Consider the following 15,749-nt stretch of genomic DNA (forward strand, 5'->3'; position numbering starts at 1 on the left):
GTCCAGCTGTGGCGTGTTCTTCCCCACAGCACATCTTATTAAATATAAAATGGACCTTTAAAATTCCAGTATATGTGTAAGCGAGCCATTGTGGATGTGATGAATGTTTGCCATCGTGGGTAAGTGTTCATGTTTCTCTTCTAGATTCCCCAAAGAGGTTTTGGTGGTACCACTGGTTCTGCTGGATTCTCAGCGCTGTAGGAATCATCTGCATTCTGCTGGCACATGACCACTATACTGTGGATGTAGTCGTGGCGTACTACATCACTACACGCTTGTTCTGGTGGTACCACACCATGGCCAACCAGCAGGTATGTCTGGAGTTCTGGGTACCCTTCATTTTATCAAAACCCACTTATTCCAAGTGAATGGAGAGGATCGTAATCATCTTAATTGACCTGGTATCAGAACATTTATCCCATTATTTTTAAGGGATATTGTCAATTTAGGGCCACATTTAAGTATGTATTTCTTACGCAACCTGTAAATTATTCTAATTAAAGACAAACAAAAGAACAGTTATACTATTCAATATACACATGTTGGTAGTAATTGTAACAGCTAAAATGTATTACATTTCTGATAGAGATGTATGTATGCAGATTTTTATAAACCATGAATTTGTAATAGAGCCCACAAAATGGTATTTGATACTAATAGTGGGTTATAAAATATAATTTACTCTTTAATTTAAGCGGATTGTGTCACTTGACAAAAAGCCAGTCAAATGGCTCTAGAAGTTTTTGTCAGAAGCCATCATGCAACATTTTGGGTTTCTCCTAAGAAATGTGATCTTAATCGAATAGACCAAGAACCTTAATGCTTCTAGTTGCTTTCTATATGTAAATCGTTAGTATCTGCTTGACAATCGGCTCTGGTCCTTTCAGTCTACCATCCACAGAGACGGGTCTAAACATTTCCCCTTTTTCCCCCCGCCTCCCTCAGGTGCTAAAGGAGACATCTCAAAGTAACTTTTTCTCGAGAGTGTGGTGGTACCGAATGTTCCAGTACTTTGAGCAGAACGTACCAGGCATCGTCCCCCGCAAATACGAGCTGCCCTTCTCCTGGCGATCTATGCAGTGGAGCCACTACAAGTACAGCAGGATAGACACATAGTGCCTGCCGCGGTGGGGAACGGACTCGCAGAGACTGCCCAAAGTGCTACAGCCCAATCACAAGAAGACGCCCTGTGAACCCCTCAGCTGTCCCTGCTCCGGCGATGGCTTCGACGGGTCGATGTCAAAGGCGTCAGCACTGTGACCTGTGTTCTCCACGGCATTTCATTTTGGAACGGTTCAGAGAACATGTTATAAGCACTACTTTTATTGGTAGATTTTTTGTATTTTGCAGTTAGCCAGTGCTTCAATGTAGATCTGTCGCATTTCAATTATATCTATGTAATTTAAAAATATATAGATTGTTCTCTTTGAAATTTGGATGGAAGTCTGGAATTTCTAGTATGGGTTTCCCAGTATAAAAGGTATAATATGTTAAAAATAATTTTGCATTTAAGAAAAAGTAGTTTTTTTTCCTCTTTTTTTTGAAAAAGAATAACATTTTTGTAACTCCTCGTTAAACGTGACAGAGGTGCAAAAAGATTTTTCTATGTGCATCACAAGTTTATTTTTCAAACTAATGCTGAGAAGAGAAACTTTTAGATTTTTACATTTGATGAAAGCATAGCAAACAGACACAAATATAAAGTGGTATTTCATGTTTTCTAGTGCCTTCCTCATCTTGATTGTACAGTCTTTTGGCGTACTCCTTTATGTATTTATGTTTATTTTAATAGCAATGTAAACTGGTACATGATTACTTTGGTTTAAACCACAGAGAAGAGGCGTTGTGTGAAAGTGGTTACCCAAAGTGGTTTCACGAAGTTTGTTAAATGAAGGACAACAACCTCAAAATGTTTTTTTCATTTTCTGAATGTAAGAAATTATTTTAGCTATAGAAATGTCTTTCCTGGGCGAGCAAGCTTGAAAAATACAATGAGATGACAATTCCAAATTTTTTTTTCCAATTTGAATGTTACGTTTTTTGTTCAACGATCATTGCTGTTCTGTTACCCTATTTGTTCATGCCAAACAGCTGTGTGTCTTGGGCTCTGCAGTGTTTGGGTCCCAGGCCTGTACAATGGAACGTGAAGTAGGGTGACAGTCATAGCTGGGAGAGGTCTTGTCGGCGTCTTGCCCCGTGGCACCTGCATGATGACAAAAAGAATGTGACATCCCCCCCCCCCCCATCCTTGTTCTCCTCTCCTCAAGTCTATACCTCAGAACTACGCTGTAAACTACCCAATGAGAGAAACTGCTGTCAGTGATGCTGTGTTGGGAAGAAGACAAAATAAATGACAAACTTCCACAGATCCTGCACATTTTTGCTTGGAGTCATGTTTTTATTTTTATTTTATTTTTTACTTCATTTTGTAAGACCATTGCCATGCCATTTATTTACAGAAAAATGAATTCATTTAATTTTTGTATTATTATTTTTTTTTTTTTTTTTTTTTTTTTTTTTCTATTTAGCTTGTCTGTGCTGTTTTCCTGTCACAGATGCTTTTCAATTGACGTTGCCCCAACTTGTTGTATGCATTGCACAGACTTATTTGGAGTAACCAGATCTCCCATCTGCCTTCCGTTCTCCTTAACTACTGCCGGTTTCGGATAGTAACAGGAGATTCTGGTGCTATATTGCAGTACAGATTGTCCATTACAAAAGCTAGACAGAAGGTCCAGTATCATTGGTCATTCCGCTTAATGAATTTTCAGAAGATCCGTGCAGTTTTAGTTTTTCCTTTTGTTTGAAGGAATGTTTGATGTTAAGACAGTTGTCGGATTAGATCTGTGCTCCAGATGTCTAATGTGAGCAAAGGAGTCTACAGAGAGCACTGTGCTGGCCCTAACCCTCCTGACTGGCCGATGATGCGTCCAATCACGTCACTGTGTGGGACACAGTCAGCACCCGCATGTTTGGCATTCAATCCCTGCGATATATCCCTACAGCAGGGATACTCGATCTCACCCAGAAAGGGCCGTGTGGGCGCTGACTGTGTAACTGCTTGGTTGGAACAAAAGCCTGCACGCACACTGGCCCTTTCTGGGAAAGATCCCAAATCTTTCCCTTCCCTACACCATGCACCAGCCCGATAGCCAAGTCTTTGACCCGGCATCATTTTTAGTCAAATCTCTGAAATACCTGTGTGGGAGAGTAGGATAAGCTAGTGTGATGAAGAGCACTGGCTCCACTTGAACACAGCTCACTCCTGGGTGGCCCTCTTGCCAGAACATTCTGACCCTGTGATGCGACTCGAATGGGGGCACACAGCTGAATCCAGTTGGATTTAAGCAACTGAAAATGGTTCAGGTTATGAACTCAAAACAGCACAGAAGTGTAAAATGAGATGTGTAAAGAGTGTAAGGTTTGAGTAAGTTGAATGGCATGGAGTGTTCGCTGCGCTAGTTCTGTTCAGAGAGGCATTTATTGGCTTGAGTTATAACGGACTATGGTTAAGATTGCAGATGACTAAATTGTGTTGCAGGAAATTATTATAACCAATGAAAGTTCCCAGGTATGCTCTCATTGTAATGTATGTGTATGTATTTACAGAACATACTGTGTGTGTTCTGTCAGTCTGTTTCCATTACATTATCAGTACGTTGTATACATTGGCAATAATACTCCAGTCAAAGGTGTAGCCACATGGGTCCATTGAAACAGAGAAACCAAATAAAACTCCTTGCTTCAGAGCTATGAGTGTCCTAGTGCTTACTGCCTTGCATGTCTGTATTTCTCATTGAAGTGACTTTTGGAAAATGCTTGTTTTGATCAGATAACTTTCAGTTAATCATTTTCAGAATTAAGAGTCAGACTTGTATGACCTTTGAAATATGGACAAAGTTAGTATATCTGTTTTGCAGTTCCATTACTAGACATAAGTTTATTGAGGAGGCATTTCAAATGTATTCAGAACGAAATGCACCTTTATAATGGGCATCATACAATGAAAGTTTATTTGAATATTTATGAATGGGAACATTTACCGTTCTCGGTATTGCTAATCATTTCATGCATGAGCCATGAAAATCATGATAATTTAAGCAATGATCCTTGAACTGTGATAAGCTGAGTATATGGGCAATAAAATGGTTCTGCTGCCTTTGTCTGCACTCAGTATAACTGCACTAGTCTAGCAGGACCGGTTCCAATTGCATTTTGTCAAAGGGTTACTGATTTGCTACCTGCAAAGCTTGTTAACCGTCTTGTAAGTAAAAGTTTTTACAAAGTTATTTTACTTACTACTTTAAGACTCCCAAGATTTTATTATGTTGTGCTTAAAAATTAACTCCGATTTTGAGGAAATATTCTTGGTTGTGAGCAAAGCAGCAGTGTCTTTAAGTATACTGTAATATTTATATCCTGTCTGTTGTTGTGGACTGTGCACTACACATTTGTACGTTCAAATCTAGACTGGGTCATGGCTGTTTACTAGTTTTATAACTACTTTGGCTTACTTTCTCCATTTAAAAAACCGAGCTGTAGATGTGGACGACAGAAGATGAAGACGTGTTCTTCTTTGAGAGGCGCAGTACTATAGGGTGTTATTGTTTGAGTTGGTGTTGGTGGTGGTAGCGTGCGGTCCGCTCACGCAGGGTTTTTGTACGGGCGTCTCTCCAGCATGAGGACCACGGCCCGTACGGCAGTGTGCTGTGGCCTCAGCACCCTGGAGATCCTGCTTCTCGTGCTCTTCGTGCTGATGACCGGAGTGTCCGTGGGCCTCATATCCGTGATGGCCACCACGTGGAACTCAAACTGTAAGTACGGCCTGACTTCCATCCCGTTCCTGCTTCGTATGCGTCCGCTCCTGCAAGCGCAATGTAAAGCCGGTGTGAGCGTCTGCACTGGGAGCGTCGTCGAGAATTTTACTGTGATGTGGAACAGTGGTACAAATACAGTTACTGTATGTGCGTATTTGAAAAGCATAAATAAATAGCCTGCCTAATCCTAACGGCATGATTGAAAACAATAAAAGTATCACCTAGATAGCTTAACTGGGTTTAGTGCTTTGTTTGCAAACACTGGCCTTTCTGAGTGAGAGCAAACTGGATAAGATGAAGTCAGAATGTATCAAGCCTTAAGGATGGAATCTATGTAAACTCAGTTTTCAGTAAGGTGGTGTTTGAAAGTAAAATCTCCTCATAGTGCCGGAGGAGCCAAACCCCACTGAGAATCCATTCCTGGTGGGGGTGGGCAGGGCTGACGTCACAGGCCCCGTTGGAGATGTGCCCCTGGTGAGTGACTGGTGACTCCAGCCACACCAGACCCATAGCAACTGGGACTGAATCAGGTTCCTGTGCTTATCTGTTTAGCAATAGCTGGTTACTTTTGACTTTTTATATTTTGCTTTGATTTTTATCCTTCATCATATGATTGCTTGGTAAGGTGAGGTCAAGTAAAGTCTTAAGCTGTTAGCAAATAATGTTTCACAATATGTTAATGATGTCACAGGTACATTGTAAATGTCAAGCTGTCAGAACAAATGATGATTCTTTCTGATAAAACTGAGAAAGAGGCACACTTTGCGTCTGAGTAAAGATAGAAGGCGATAAAATGGATGCTGATGGTGCAATAAAGCAACAGGGTGATATGTAGCCCTGATCCACACCCTGCAGATGGGATATGCCAATTTGGGCCAGACCGCCGGGGGCATCCACACCCGCCTCTTCAGCCGTGCGTTTATCGTGGACGACGGGAGGAAGCGGGTGGTGTTTGTGACAGCGGACATAGGCATGGTCTCTCAGAGGCTGAGACTGGAGGTACGTAAGAGCATTGGGTTAAACCAGGGCATGTATTTCAGTGAGAGCGTGCCACTTTACCATAGTCACGGAGAAGCACAAACCACAAATGCTTGTGCTAGTTTGCCACAGCCCTCTTTCACAATTGCGTATGTTTATTTGTGGGTAGGAAAGTCTAATTAATTAGCCCCCTCTCTGTGTTGTCTTAAATGTTTTGCTAGGTGTTGAATGAGCTTCAGTCCAAGTATGGTAACATTTATGGACAAGACAACGTGGTGATGAGTGGCACTCATACTCACTCTGGCCTGGCTGGCTACTTCCAGTACACTCTCTTCATGATCACCAGCAAAGGCTACATCAAACCCTCCATACAAACTATTGTCAACGGCATTGTGAAGGTACATCATCTCTCCTCTCTCTGACTGCATTGGAAATGCTGGGTGCTTTTGAATGAAAAATAGGAAGTTGCTATGTGCAGATCTCTATCTCTATACTGTATCTTATCAGTGATATAACAGAGGAAGTGTGTACTCTAGGGAGGGGACTGTATTTCTACCTAAAGGCTGCATGTTTGACTGATGTAGAGGATGTTTTTGGCTCACATAAGTCACATATTTTATGGTAGTATGTTTTCCAGCAATGTGCGTGTGTATTATAATACACAATACTGAGTACTCTAGCAAAAGCATTATCCCATTGAGATTCCCTGCTTTTGGGAGGGGGTTTAATATGGATATTCTCGCCTCTGTACAGAGCATAGACATAGCCCATAAGAACCTAAAGCCAGGAAGGATATTTCTGAATAAAGGGGAGCTTGAAGATAGCAACCTGAATCGAAGCCCTCACTCTTACCTGAACAACCCCGCAGGAGAGAGGCAAAGGTCAGGCGTGATGTCATCTCCCAAGCTTTTTCCTGAAATGTGCATGCTGGAGAGAAAATACGCCGTCACACATTTTATAATCCACAAAAATCACTATCACCTGCATCCAGATTTTCCATTGCTGTATTCAATTTGATTTGGTGAATTTTAATTGTTCTGCTTACATCTGTTCCGAGTGATTATGCTGATGACTCCATTAGACTCACTGGTGAATGGTGACCGTTATGCAACGGTTCAGTGATTCACTGCAGGCAACTTCACTTCCTTCCAGATACAAATCCAACACAGACAAACAGGTGGTGATCCTGAAGTTCACTGACCTGGATGGGGACGGCTTGGGAGTGCTCAGGTAGACAGCCTGTTCTGTCCACAAGGCTTGTAGTAATCTGGAAACAATTACCATACTTAATGAGAGGATTTGTAACATGTCCTGTGAGAATGCACTGTTATGCGTCATAAAACATGAACACACCAGCTGTATCTTTATTAAAATTTTCTGTCTTGCAAAATGTAGATATGAAGTGCAGCATCACTTCTTCCTTTTGAGTGAGGACATTTTTAAAATCAACACCTCACACATTTAAAAATATATGCACATTTAAAAATATATATTTTAATTAATTGTCATACATTGACTTTTTTGGTATATACTCTGTATGGTCACCTACAGTTCTCTCACTGAAGGAGTGAGCATTAGCATTGTGAGATTAACATATCCAGATGTTAAGTATTTGCTGCTCACAGGCTGTTTCTTGCTTGGCAGCTGGTTCGCTGTCCATCCTGTCAGTATGAACTACACCAATCACATGGTGAGTGCAGACAACATCGGCTACGCATCCTACCTGTTTGAGCAAGAGAAGAACATTGGCTTCTTACCCGGAGAGGTAGTGATCCCTTTTCTGTCTCCATCCTCCTTTGTAACACCTTGTGAAAGTCTGTGGTCTTTATTCAATGCATATTTACCCTGGGTTTTACAGTAATCCAGAAGTATGTATATCTTTGTATATGCTGAGAGTATAATTATACCATTGCTTTCTTAGCTGAACAGATGCGCCAAATGTAAGGGCCATGTAGCACATGCTGTAATGAATACCTAACTCTGAAGAGGGCTGGTATTATACGGTTACATTCATGTCATTGAGTTGATCTTTTACTTTTGAAGAAAATAAGAAAGAAAAAAGTTCTGATATGATAGAATGTAGAAGCATCCCCTCACTAATGAAATAACTTATTTAGAACTCAGAGAATAGTTGCATTCAGTGTAGTGTACAATAGTGTACAATAGTACTCTACACTGCTGTTTTTAATTTGGCCTATACAGTGACATGTTTCTTTGACTGAAGTGTTACTGGGCACGCTGGTGAATTGTATTAATCCCTCAAGTGCCCTTGTGCTGCTGACACCTAGAAAAGGCAAACAAAATGGCTGCCGTCTCTTCCTCACGTGGTGTTGCTGCTGGTGTGCTTCCATTTCTGTTCTAGGGTCCATTCGTGGCTGCCTTTGCCTCCAGTAATCAGGGAGACGTCACCCCAAACACCAGAGGCCCGTTCTGTGTGAACACTGGGGAAGCGTGTGATTTCATCAACAGCTCCTGCCCCATTGGAGGGGTATGCCAGTAATCTGTTAAACAGCTTAACTAGCTGCACAATGGTTAAGGATTTCTTCAGACATATTTTTGAGAGCACAGCGATTTAAATATTCTCATTACTTTGGCTTCACACAGCATTCATGGCTAAATCATTATTCCTTTTGCAGTCTCAGTGAGGAAAATCCTGTTTTTTTCCTACAGACAAAAATGTGTGTTGCCATGGGACCGGGAAAGGACATGTTTGAGAGCACCAGGATCATTGGAGAGAACATTTACAAGAAGGCAAAGGTGAGACTGCCCTGTCTCAAGGGTCTGTACCACTGGACTACTGCAAATAGATGTACCCTGTCTGTTCTGGCTCCACGGTGGTGGAATGAACTCCCCGTTGAGGTCAGAACTGTAGAATCTCTCCCCACCTTCAAGCGCAAACTGAAGACGCACCTCTTCAAGCAGCACCTCTACCCATCCCTCCCTACCTCCCTGTGAACCTTAATTGTTGTCTTTGTGATTTACTTCATGTATCGGTATTTTTAGTTGGCTAGGTAAGCAGTGTTTGGATAGTTAAGTTTGGTCACTTTTGCTTTGTTGTTTGTTTGTTTGTTTGTTTGTTTGTTTGTTTAAAAAAAAGAATTCTAATAGGCCCTGGTCCTTATCTTTGTTGTACAGGTAGCAATTGAAATTGTACTTCCCTCTTGGGTCTTTCAACGCACTTATCCCTGGTTATGGGTATACACTTTGTTGTATGTCGCTCTGGATAAGAGCGTCTGCCAAATGCCATTAATATAATCTAATGTAATGTAATGTACCCCGTCTGTCTTTGTGACTGCCCAGCAATGAGTGTTGGCTTGACAGACTTCACACACAGACAAATGGGTGTCTTTAGCAACTCCTCCATTTCCACACTCATGGTCACCAGTGATGGCCTCCTTGCAGGAGCTGTATGGGAGGGCAGAGCAAGAGGTGCGGGGTGTCCTTCACGCAGCTCACCAGTGGGTGGACATGACCAATGTGACGGTCCAGCTCAATTCCACTCACACGGTAAGCACTGACCCCAGATCATTCTTGAGATCATCTGCTTTCATGCAACACCCTGCGGAGGCCACTACAGGATGCTGCTTGACTTTATTAACATTCATTTAGTTCATTCTGCTAGATTGCTGTTTTACACTTGCTCATAAGTAGTTATGTATGCTGAATTCTTGGCTACGTCCCCATTGAAATAGAGATATCAATCTTAATGGGGCTTTTTGGTCTGTATATATGAAGTATAAATAAACATCTTTATCTCAACGGAAGGGAGATCTGCTGAGACTGAAATGTCAGTCCAATGGTTTTGTTAAATTAATGAAAGCTGCACAGAATTACAGCATCAGTGTAGCCCAACGCCAAAGAAAGAAACACAATTCTTGTTCGGTTAAATTCAGCTTGGTTTCCCACCATTTATTTTGCAATATTGAATCAATTGTGTCAGTGGAATCTGGAAAATCAGCGCCCATAAGTACATTTTATATTCATCACTCTCAGGGGAAAACCTGTAAGCCAGCTCTCGGACACAGCTTTGCGGCAGGAACGATTGACGGTGGGGGCGACCTCAACTTCACACAGGGTACGCAAAAACAAATAAAACTATGGCGTTTCTGTGATATCTATGGTATACGTATGTCCATATGGAATGATATTGCGTGTGTGTTCAGGCGCGGTGGAGGGGGATCCCTTTTGGGATGCCATTCGAGACGCTCTGGTGGGACCACCGTCCAATGAGACCCAGGACTGCCACTGGCCCAAGCCCATCCTCTTTAGCACGGGAGAGGTTGGTCTCAGCTCTCCCTGATCTCAGTGACCCGAGGAATGGCCCGTGATATGCCCAGAAACGAATTACCGCTCGGGGATAAATAAAGTTTATTGAATTGAATTGATGGTGACAACGTTGTGCTCTGATAGTGCACATTGAACTTTATTGCTACACTGCACAGGGTTGTGTATTCTTGTATTCTGTGGATTATTGTATCTATGGCATTGTTGTCTACTGCTTGTTTTGATGTTATTGTTGATTTGTGTTTTCATTGCTATTGGAGAAATCCATGTAGTCTATATAACTCAATCTGTCTTTTTATCAATTCATATATGAACAATCTCTTGTTTTTCTTTCTCTCTCCTTCTGTCACTTTCTGTCTCACTGTCTAGATGACCGGGCCCCTCCCGTGGCACCCTGACATCGTGGACGTGCAGATGATCACCATTGGGAACGTGGCCATTGTTGCTGTCCCAGGAGAATTCACGTAAGTTTCCCGTGGCGTTTCCCTGACAACAAGTGATTGAGCTGTGTTTCAGTTCACCAGTACTACCGTAGAAAAGGCAGTGATGTCAGAAAGAACAGGTACAAATTGGTACAAATTAATGAATCACTTGTAGCTCATAATAGTTCTATATGTTTAATATAGAAATGTAGGCCACTATGCAGATAGAGCCCTTGACTGCTTGTCTTTTACTCTGTGAGTAAAACAACTTCAACAACTTCAACAGATATGAATCAGCATATATGGTCCCTCTCTTTTTTCTGACTTCATCTTCCTAGATATACATTGAACAAAGATACAAATGGCAAATACATGCTTAGTAGAAACACAAAAGGCAATTGTTTCACATGTAGATTTTACACGCAGAAATCAGAGGCTAGTGCTTGTGTGTGTGTGAATTATGGACGTTAATAATATATTGCAGCACCATGTCTGGAAGAAGGCTAAGAGAAGCAGTAAAACTGGTGAGTATACTTTTGGTATAGGCCTACATTTTCACAAACAGCAAAACAAACTCCAGATTTATACAGTATATACTGTACCTATTGTACTTACAGCATATGCCATTACTTAGAACCCATTTAACCTAATATGAGTGTGTACTTTTTGGAAATGGAAATCCCATCAGTATAGTTATGTTCTTAATGTGCAATTGTGTTAAATTGTGTTATGCATTTATACAGGAACTGGAGAGCCTTGGTAAATTTGCTGACACAGAAGTGGTCATTGCTGGACTGTGCAATGTTTACACCCACTACATCACCACCTATGAGGAGTATCAGGTACTAAGCCATGGCTGAGATATTGTTGTGATGGCACGAGACCTATGTCAAATATGGTACACAGTCTTTACTGAGCTTGTCTGGACTGTTCGACTTGGCTGGACTGAAAAAGTGGAAACCCCGCCTTTTGGTCCCCTCAGTTGGCTCATTTGCACCAGGCAAGATCAATTGAGCACAGAAAGTATTTGAATCCAGAAGAATTATTTATTTGACCCAGGTCTGCATGACTTGTGTCAACAGTGACTATCGATTTGCTATGAGTTATCAAGGCAAACCTGTAAATTAGTTAGTTTTGTCTTTTAGCTCCTGAAATACATGGTTTGGATTTGAACAGGGGAAATCAGATCCTAGATCAGCACGTAACTGAGATGCCTTTTGAATTTAATTTTTATGATCGATTAAAGTTAATTTGACCGCAGCCGTCAAACTGTGTCATTTCACTGCCATCCACTGTCCTAGAAATGCACGTGATGGGGTTTGCGTGCTTGTGGAAATGGGTGTCTGAAGTTCATCGTTTATCCGAGGTGACTGCGTTATACTGTGATATCCAGGGGCTGGGGGGGTTTAAGGGGGGCAGTGAAGGTCAACATCCAGGGCTCCACTCCGGGGACACGGCTAGTGGCTATGGCTATGTTATGTTGTCTTTACAGATCCAGCGCTATGAGGCAGCATCTACCATCTACGGGCCCCACACCCTGTCTGCTTACATAAAACTCTACAGGGGACTGGCCAGGGCCATCACAGAGGTGAGCAGGGCCCGGGGCCCTCCTTCAGCCTCCACACCCTGGCCCTGCCATCCACATAATTTTTAATTGATTCGCAACCATGAGTACTGAGTGGGCCTTTAAACTTGAACAATAGAAACTCATATTTCACCATGCACATGGCCTCCTGTAGCCAAATCCTTATTTAGACAAGGCCTTAGGAATACAATGTTTCTTATTAAATATGCAGTGCCACCTTCGTCCCAGTCGACTGTTCCATGAGAGAAATAGCTGCAGATCCAGGCTGCAGATAGCTGTGTACGTTTGTAGTGTTTTTAGTTTTGTGAGACACACACATGCGCCCTGGTTTAGTTGGGTTGTCCTCTCCTCCTAATCCTCGAGGCGTTTCCTTGACCCTGTGATCTCTTTGCCAGGGTAAAGAGCTGCCTGCGGGTCCTGCGCCCCCCTTCTTCAACGAAAGTCAGCTCTTCTCCTGGCTGCCTGCTGCCCCGGTGGACAGAAAGCCACTGAACACAGTCTTCGGCCAAGTGCTGGAGCAAGTCCTGCCTGAGTACCGCGTGGTGAGACCGAACCCCGCCCGCACACTATGTCGCTTCCATTATGTCTGGATTAATAAACCAGAGCCGGCAGAACATCTATACTCACCCACCCGCCCCTTTCCCTGTGTCACATTTCATTAGGATGAACAAGTTATGTGAACTCAAGTCAGCACTAAAAACATTTGATGTTTTTCCAGGGAGAAGTCGCCTCTGTAACATTTGTCAGTGGGAATCCCAGGAACTCCGGAGACATGGTGAGTCGATGCCGACAGCTGTTCCCCCATCGCTGAATTTGGGTTTGAAAACATTGTTTCATATTGTTTGTTATTTCACTCGCTCTTATTCAAAGCTGTTTACAAGGCTAATATGGCATTATACATTGAAAAGAGAGAATGCAGAAAATAGAGAGATGCAATTTGCAAGCAGCAGACTGAACTGCAGGGTCAATGCAAATGGCAAGTGTGCAACAGTAAAAACATACTTCCTAACATCACACTACATACTACATAACATGCTAACATAGGACCTACCCATTGTCTTCAAACATTGTCTTCTTTCTTCCTCTTGAGACCCTGCATCCTCAAATGAGGACAGGATTTTGGCTTCCCTAAGCTCAGTATTTCTCTAAACATAAGAGACATATTATGAAAAATGAAAAAAGGGAAATATTCATATTTATTCTCCTGGGTCTCTATAGGATGCTGCTTGCATGATACCTGTAAATGATCAATTAAAGGAAATGTTGTTTGTGGCAGTGTTATTGGCAGTGACACATCAACAGAACATCGCAAGTCACAATTCAGGCATACCATACAAGATGCCACTGAAACATTGGATACTGTCTTTTCAGACCGAGAAGACCTTCGTCACAGTAGAAAAGCACCATGACCGAACAGAGCAATGGGATGTCGTCCATACAGATGCATCTTGGGAGACAAGGTACTGTGCATTTTGCCTCCATTTTGTGTCTGCAATGAACTTTCATCCTCAACTAGTATGTTTAGTTACTGAAGTGGTCTAGCATAGAAGTACATACAGTATGTGCAACCATTTTACAATCCTACCCTTTCCGATAAATGGCAGCGTTCACCGGTGTTATCCGTGTACCACTGTATTGTTGTCCAATCTGGTCATTATCTCTGGCAAGCGTACAGTGGTCATTAGACATTATTTACCTCAGCTGCTATCTCCCAAGGCCTTCGGATTATAGGAGCAGTGCCGGGCCAACACGTTGACTCCTTATTACCCCATGTGCAATGCACTGAGATCATCGAGAAGAAATCCTGGAATGTATGCTGCTTTGGCACATGACACAGTCTGGAGGTTTCACATCTACAAGTTCATAAAAACTGATAGCGGGGCACGCAAGGTCATGGCCAGCTTCATTTGCTGTTGACATTGTGAGTGCGTGTGTTTGACAAGCAGAACACTGTGGCAACCTTTTTTCCTGCATGTATTCCTCAAATGTATCAATGATGAAGCCTTTTTAGCAGATGTGGGATGAAAGATAAGAACTGGAGACTGCTTGGGGTGAAACGCTGTTGTTTATTAGGAAAAAAGATCAGGCGGCTGCTGGATTAGAGGGATGTGGGGAGAGGAGATTCCTGTGTCAGGGAGAGAAAGCACAGACCTCCCCACTTCTCCCAAATTTATCCAACTAGCTCAGTAATCCTACGCACTCCCTTCCTCCAGAAAGAGTGAAAGGGATCCTACCACAGCCTGCTCTACATAACTGGCTCTGAGTTCCCTTCAATGCTCTAGATACATGAGGCCTGTCCCAGCAGATCTGCAGTAGGACCCCTTTCACTCTTTCTGGAGGAAGGGGGTGGGTAGGATTACTGAGCTAGTTGGATAAATTTGCTTAGTAAATAACAGCTGTTTTTAGTTTTTTTTTTTTCAGCTTTATTGGACAGTATAGTATAGAGAGACAGGAAGAATGGGAGCAAGAGAGAGGGAAAGACATGCGACAAATGTCAGATGGTCGGATTCGAACCGCCGACGTCGCAGCTCGCAATGAGCATGCGGTCAGTGCTCTACAGGCTGCGCCACCGAGACACCACAGCTGTTTTTAGTTTTGGAAGGGTTTCAGATTTTACTCTGTGAACTTATCCAGCTAACCATAATCCAGATTTGTGATATACCCCACTGGTACAGATGGTGGAGCCTAAGTCTCAGACTGTCCTGAGGTTACCCGGTACTTTGATCTGCTTGGTCAACAGAGGCTCCTACCACATTAACACCCTTGGTTAACAGAGGTGTTAATGTGTCAGAGGAAATCCTGACGGGTTTGACACACGCCAGCCCAATCCTGAAGGGGTTTCACACCCCTGCCCAATCCTAACAGAGTTTTACACACCCCTGCCTAATCCTGAGGGGGTTTGACACACCCCTGCCCAATCCTAACGGAGTTTGACACACCTCTGCCCAATCCTGGTGGGTTAGACAAACCCCTGCCCAATCCTGACATGTCTGAACCTTCTTGACCCAAACAGGTTCTACTGGATAAAAGGGTTTCTATCTCGGAGCAACGCCACAGTGGAATGGCACATCCCGCCCCAAGCCCAGTCAGGCACCTACAGGATTCGCCACTTCGGTCACGTCAAAGAAACAGAATCTGTTATCAAGCCCTATGAGGGGACGTCTGCTAACTTTACTGTCTTTAAGTAACTTTAAATACTTCCTCTGGGGAAGCAGTGTTATTCTGCGTTTAAGCTTTATGGTATAAATACAAAAAGGGATGCAAAAGTGCCTAAAAGCGTGTAAACCTTGGGTGGTACCCAATAGGTACGTAAAATTGTACCCCTCAGCAGCAATACGTAATTCATTTGCACCATTTCTGCTTGTAATATGTACTAGTATTCAAAGAGAACATCATTGCACTTCCCAGGTACATTTTGGAAATGTGTACCTCAGCTGTACCTTTTTATTTCTGCCAGTGTAGGCTGTGAAACGGAAAGCTGCAGTGATACTGTGGCTCTCTTTAACTTCATAACTATGTTTCTCTATAGTCATGACCATTGGGAGTGTGTGTTTGTATTTATTTTGATGGCACAAATTTGGCACAAATAAAGTGTTTTGCTTTGATGAAAGTATGTGCAGTAATATATCAATATTAAGATTAGATTGTTGTCCTTACTCGTTT

At 42.6% G+C, this 15,749-nt stretch overlaps 2 protein-coding genes across 9 annotated transcripts in view; both read left to right on the forward strand.

Annotated features, from left to right (window-relative positions):
• The window catches only part of sgms1b (sphingomyelin synthase 1b), a 33,624-nt gene extending 29,875 nt beyond the window's left edge, over positions 1–3,749 (forward strand). For all 8 annotated transcript variants that reach the window (XM_061231457.1, XM_061231456.1, XM_061231453.1 and 5 more), the window contains 2 exons: positions 145–311; positions 946–3,749. In XM_061231457.1, the coding sequence (XP_061087441.1) occupies positions 145–311; positions 946–1,116 (338 nt within the window). In that variant the 3' untranslated portion in view covers positions 1,117–3,749. The remainder of the gene's footprint in view (positions 1–144; positions 312–945) is intronic.
• A 929-nt stretch (positions 3,750–4,678) lies between these two features.
• Positions 4,679–15,653, forward strand: asah2 (N-acylsphingosine amidohydrolase 2). Its single transcript, XM_061225136.1, has 20 exons — positions 4,679–4,814; positions 5,203–5,291; positions 5,673–5,816; positions 6,017–6,193; positions 6,549–6,676; positions 6,948–7,025; positions 7,440–7,560; positions 8,158–8,283; positions 8,466–8,552; positions 9,198–9,302; positions 9,789–9,870; positions 9,959–10,074; positions 10,449–10,543; positions 10,986–11,025; positions 11,245–11,343; positions 11,994–12,089; positions 12,482–12,628; positions 12,805–12,861; positions 13,458–13,546; positions 15,100–15,653. Exons 1-20 carry the CDS (start codon positions 4,679–4,681, stop codon positions 15,272–15,274), a joined length of 2,187 nt encoding a protein of 728 aa, XP_061081120.1. The 3' UTR covers positions 15,275–15,653.
• Positions 15,654–15,749: the final 96 nt, after the last annotated feature.

Source organism: Conger conger, chromosome 2 (genome assembly GCF_963514075.1).
Source record: "Conger conger chromosome 2, fConCon1.1, whole genome shotgun sequence".
Taxonomy (NCBI): Eukaryota; Metazoa; Chordata; class Actinopteri; order Anguilliformes; family Congridae; genus Conger; species Conger conger.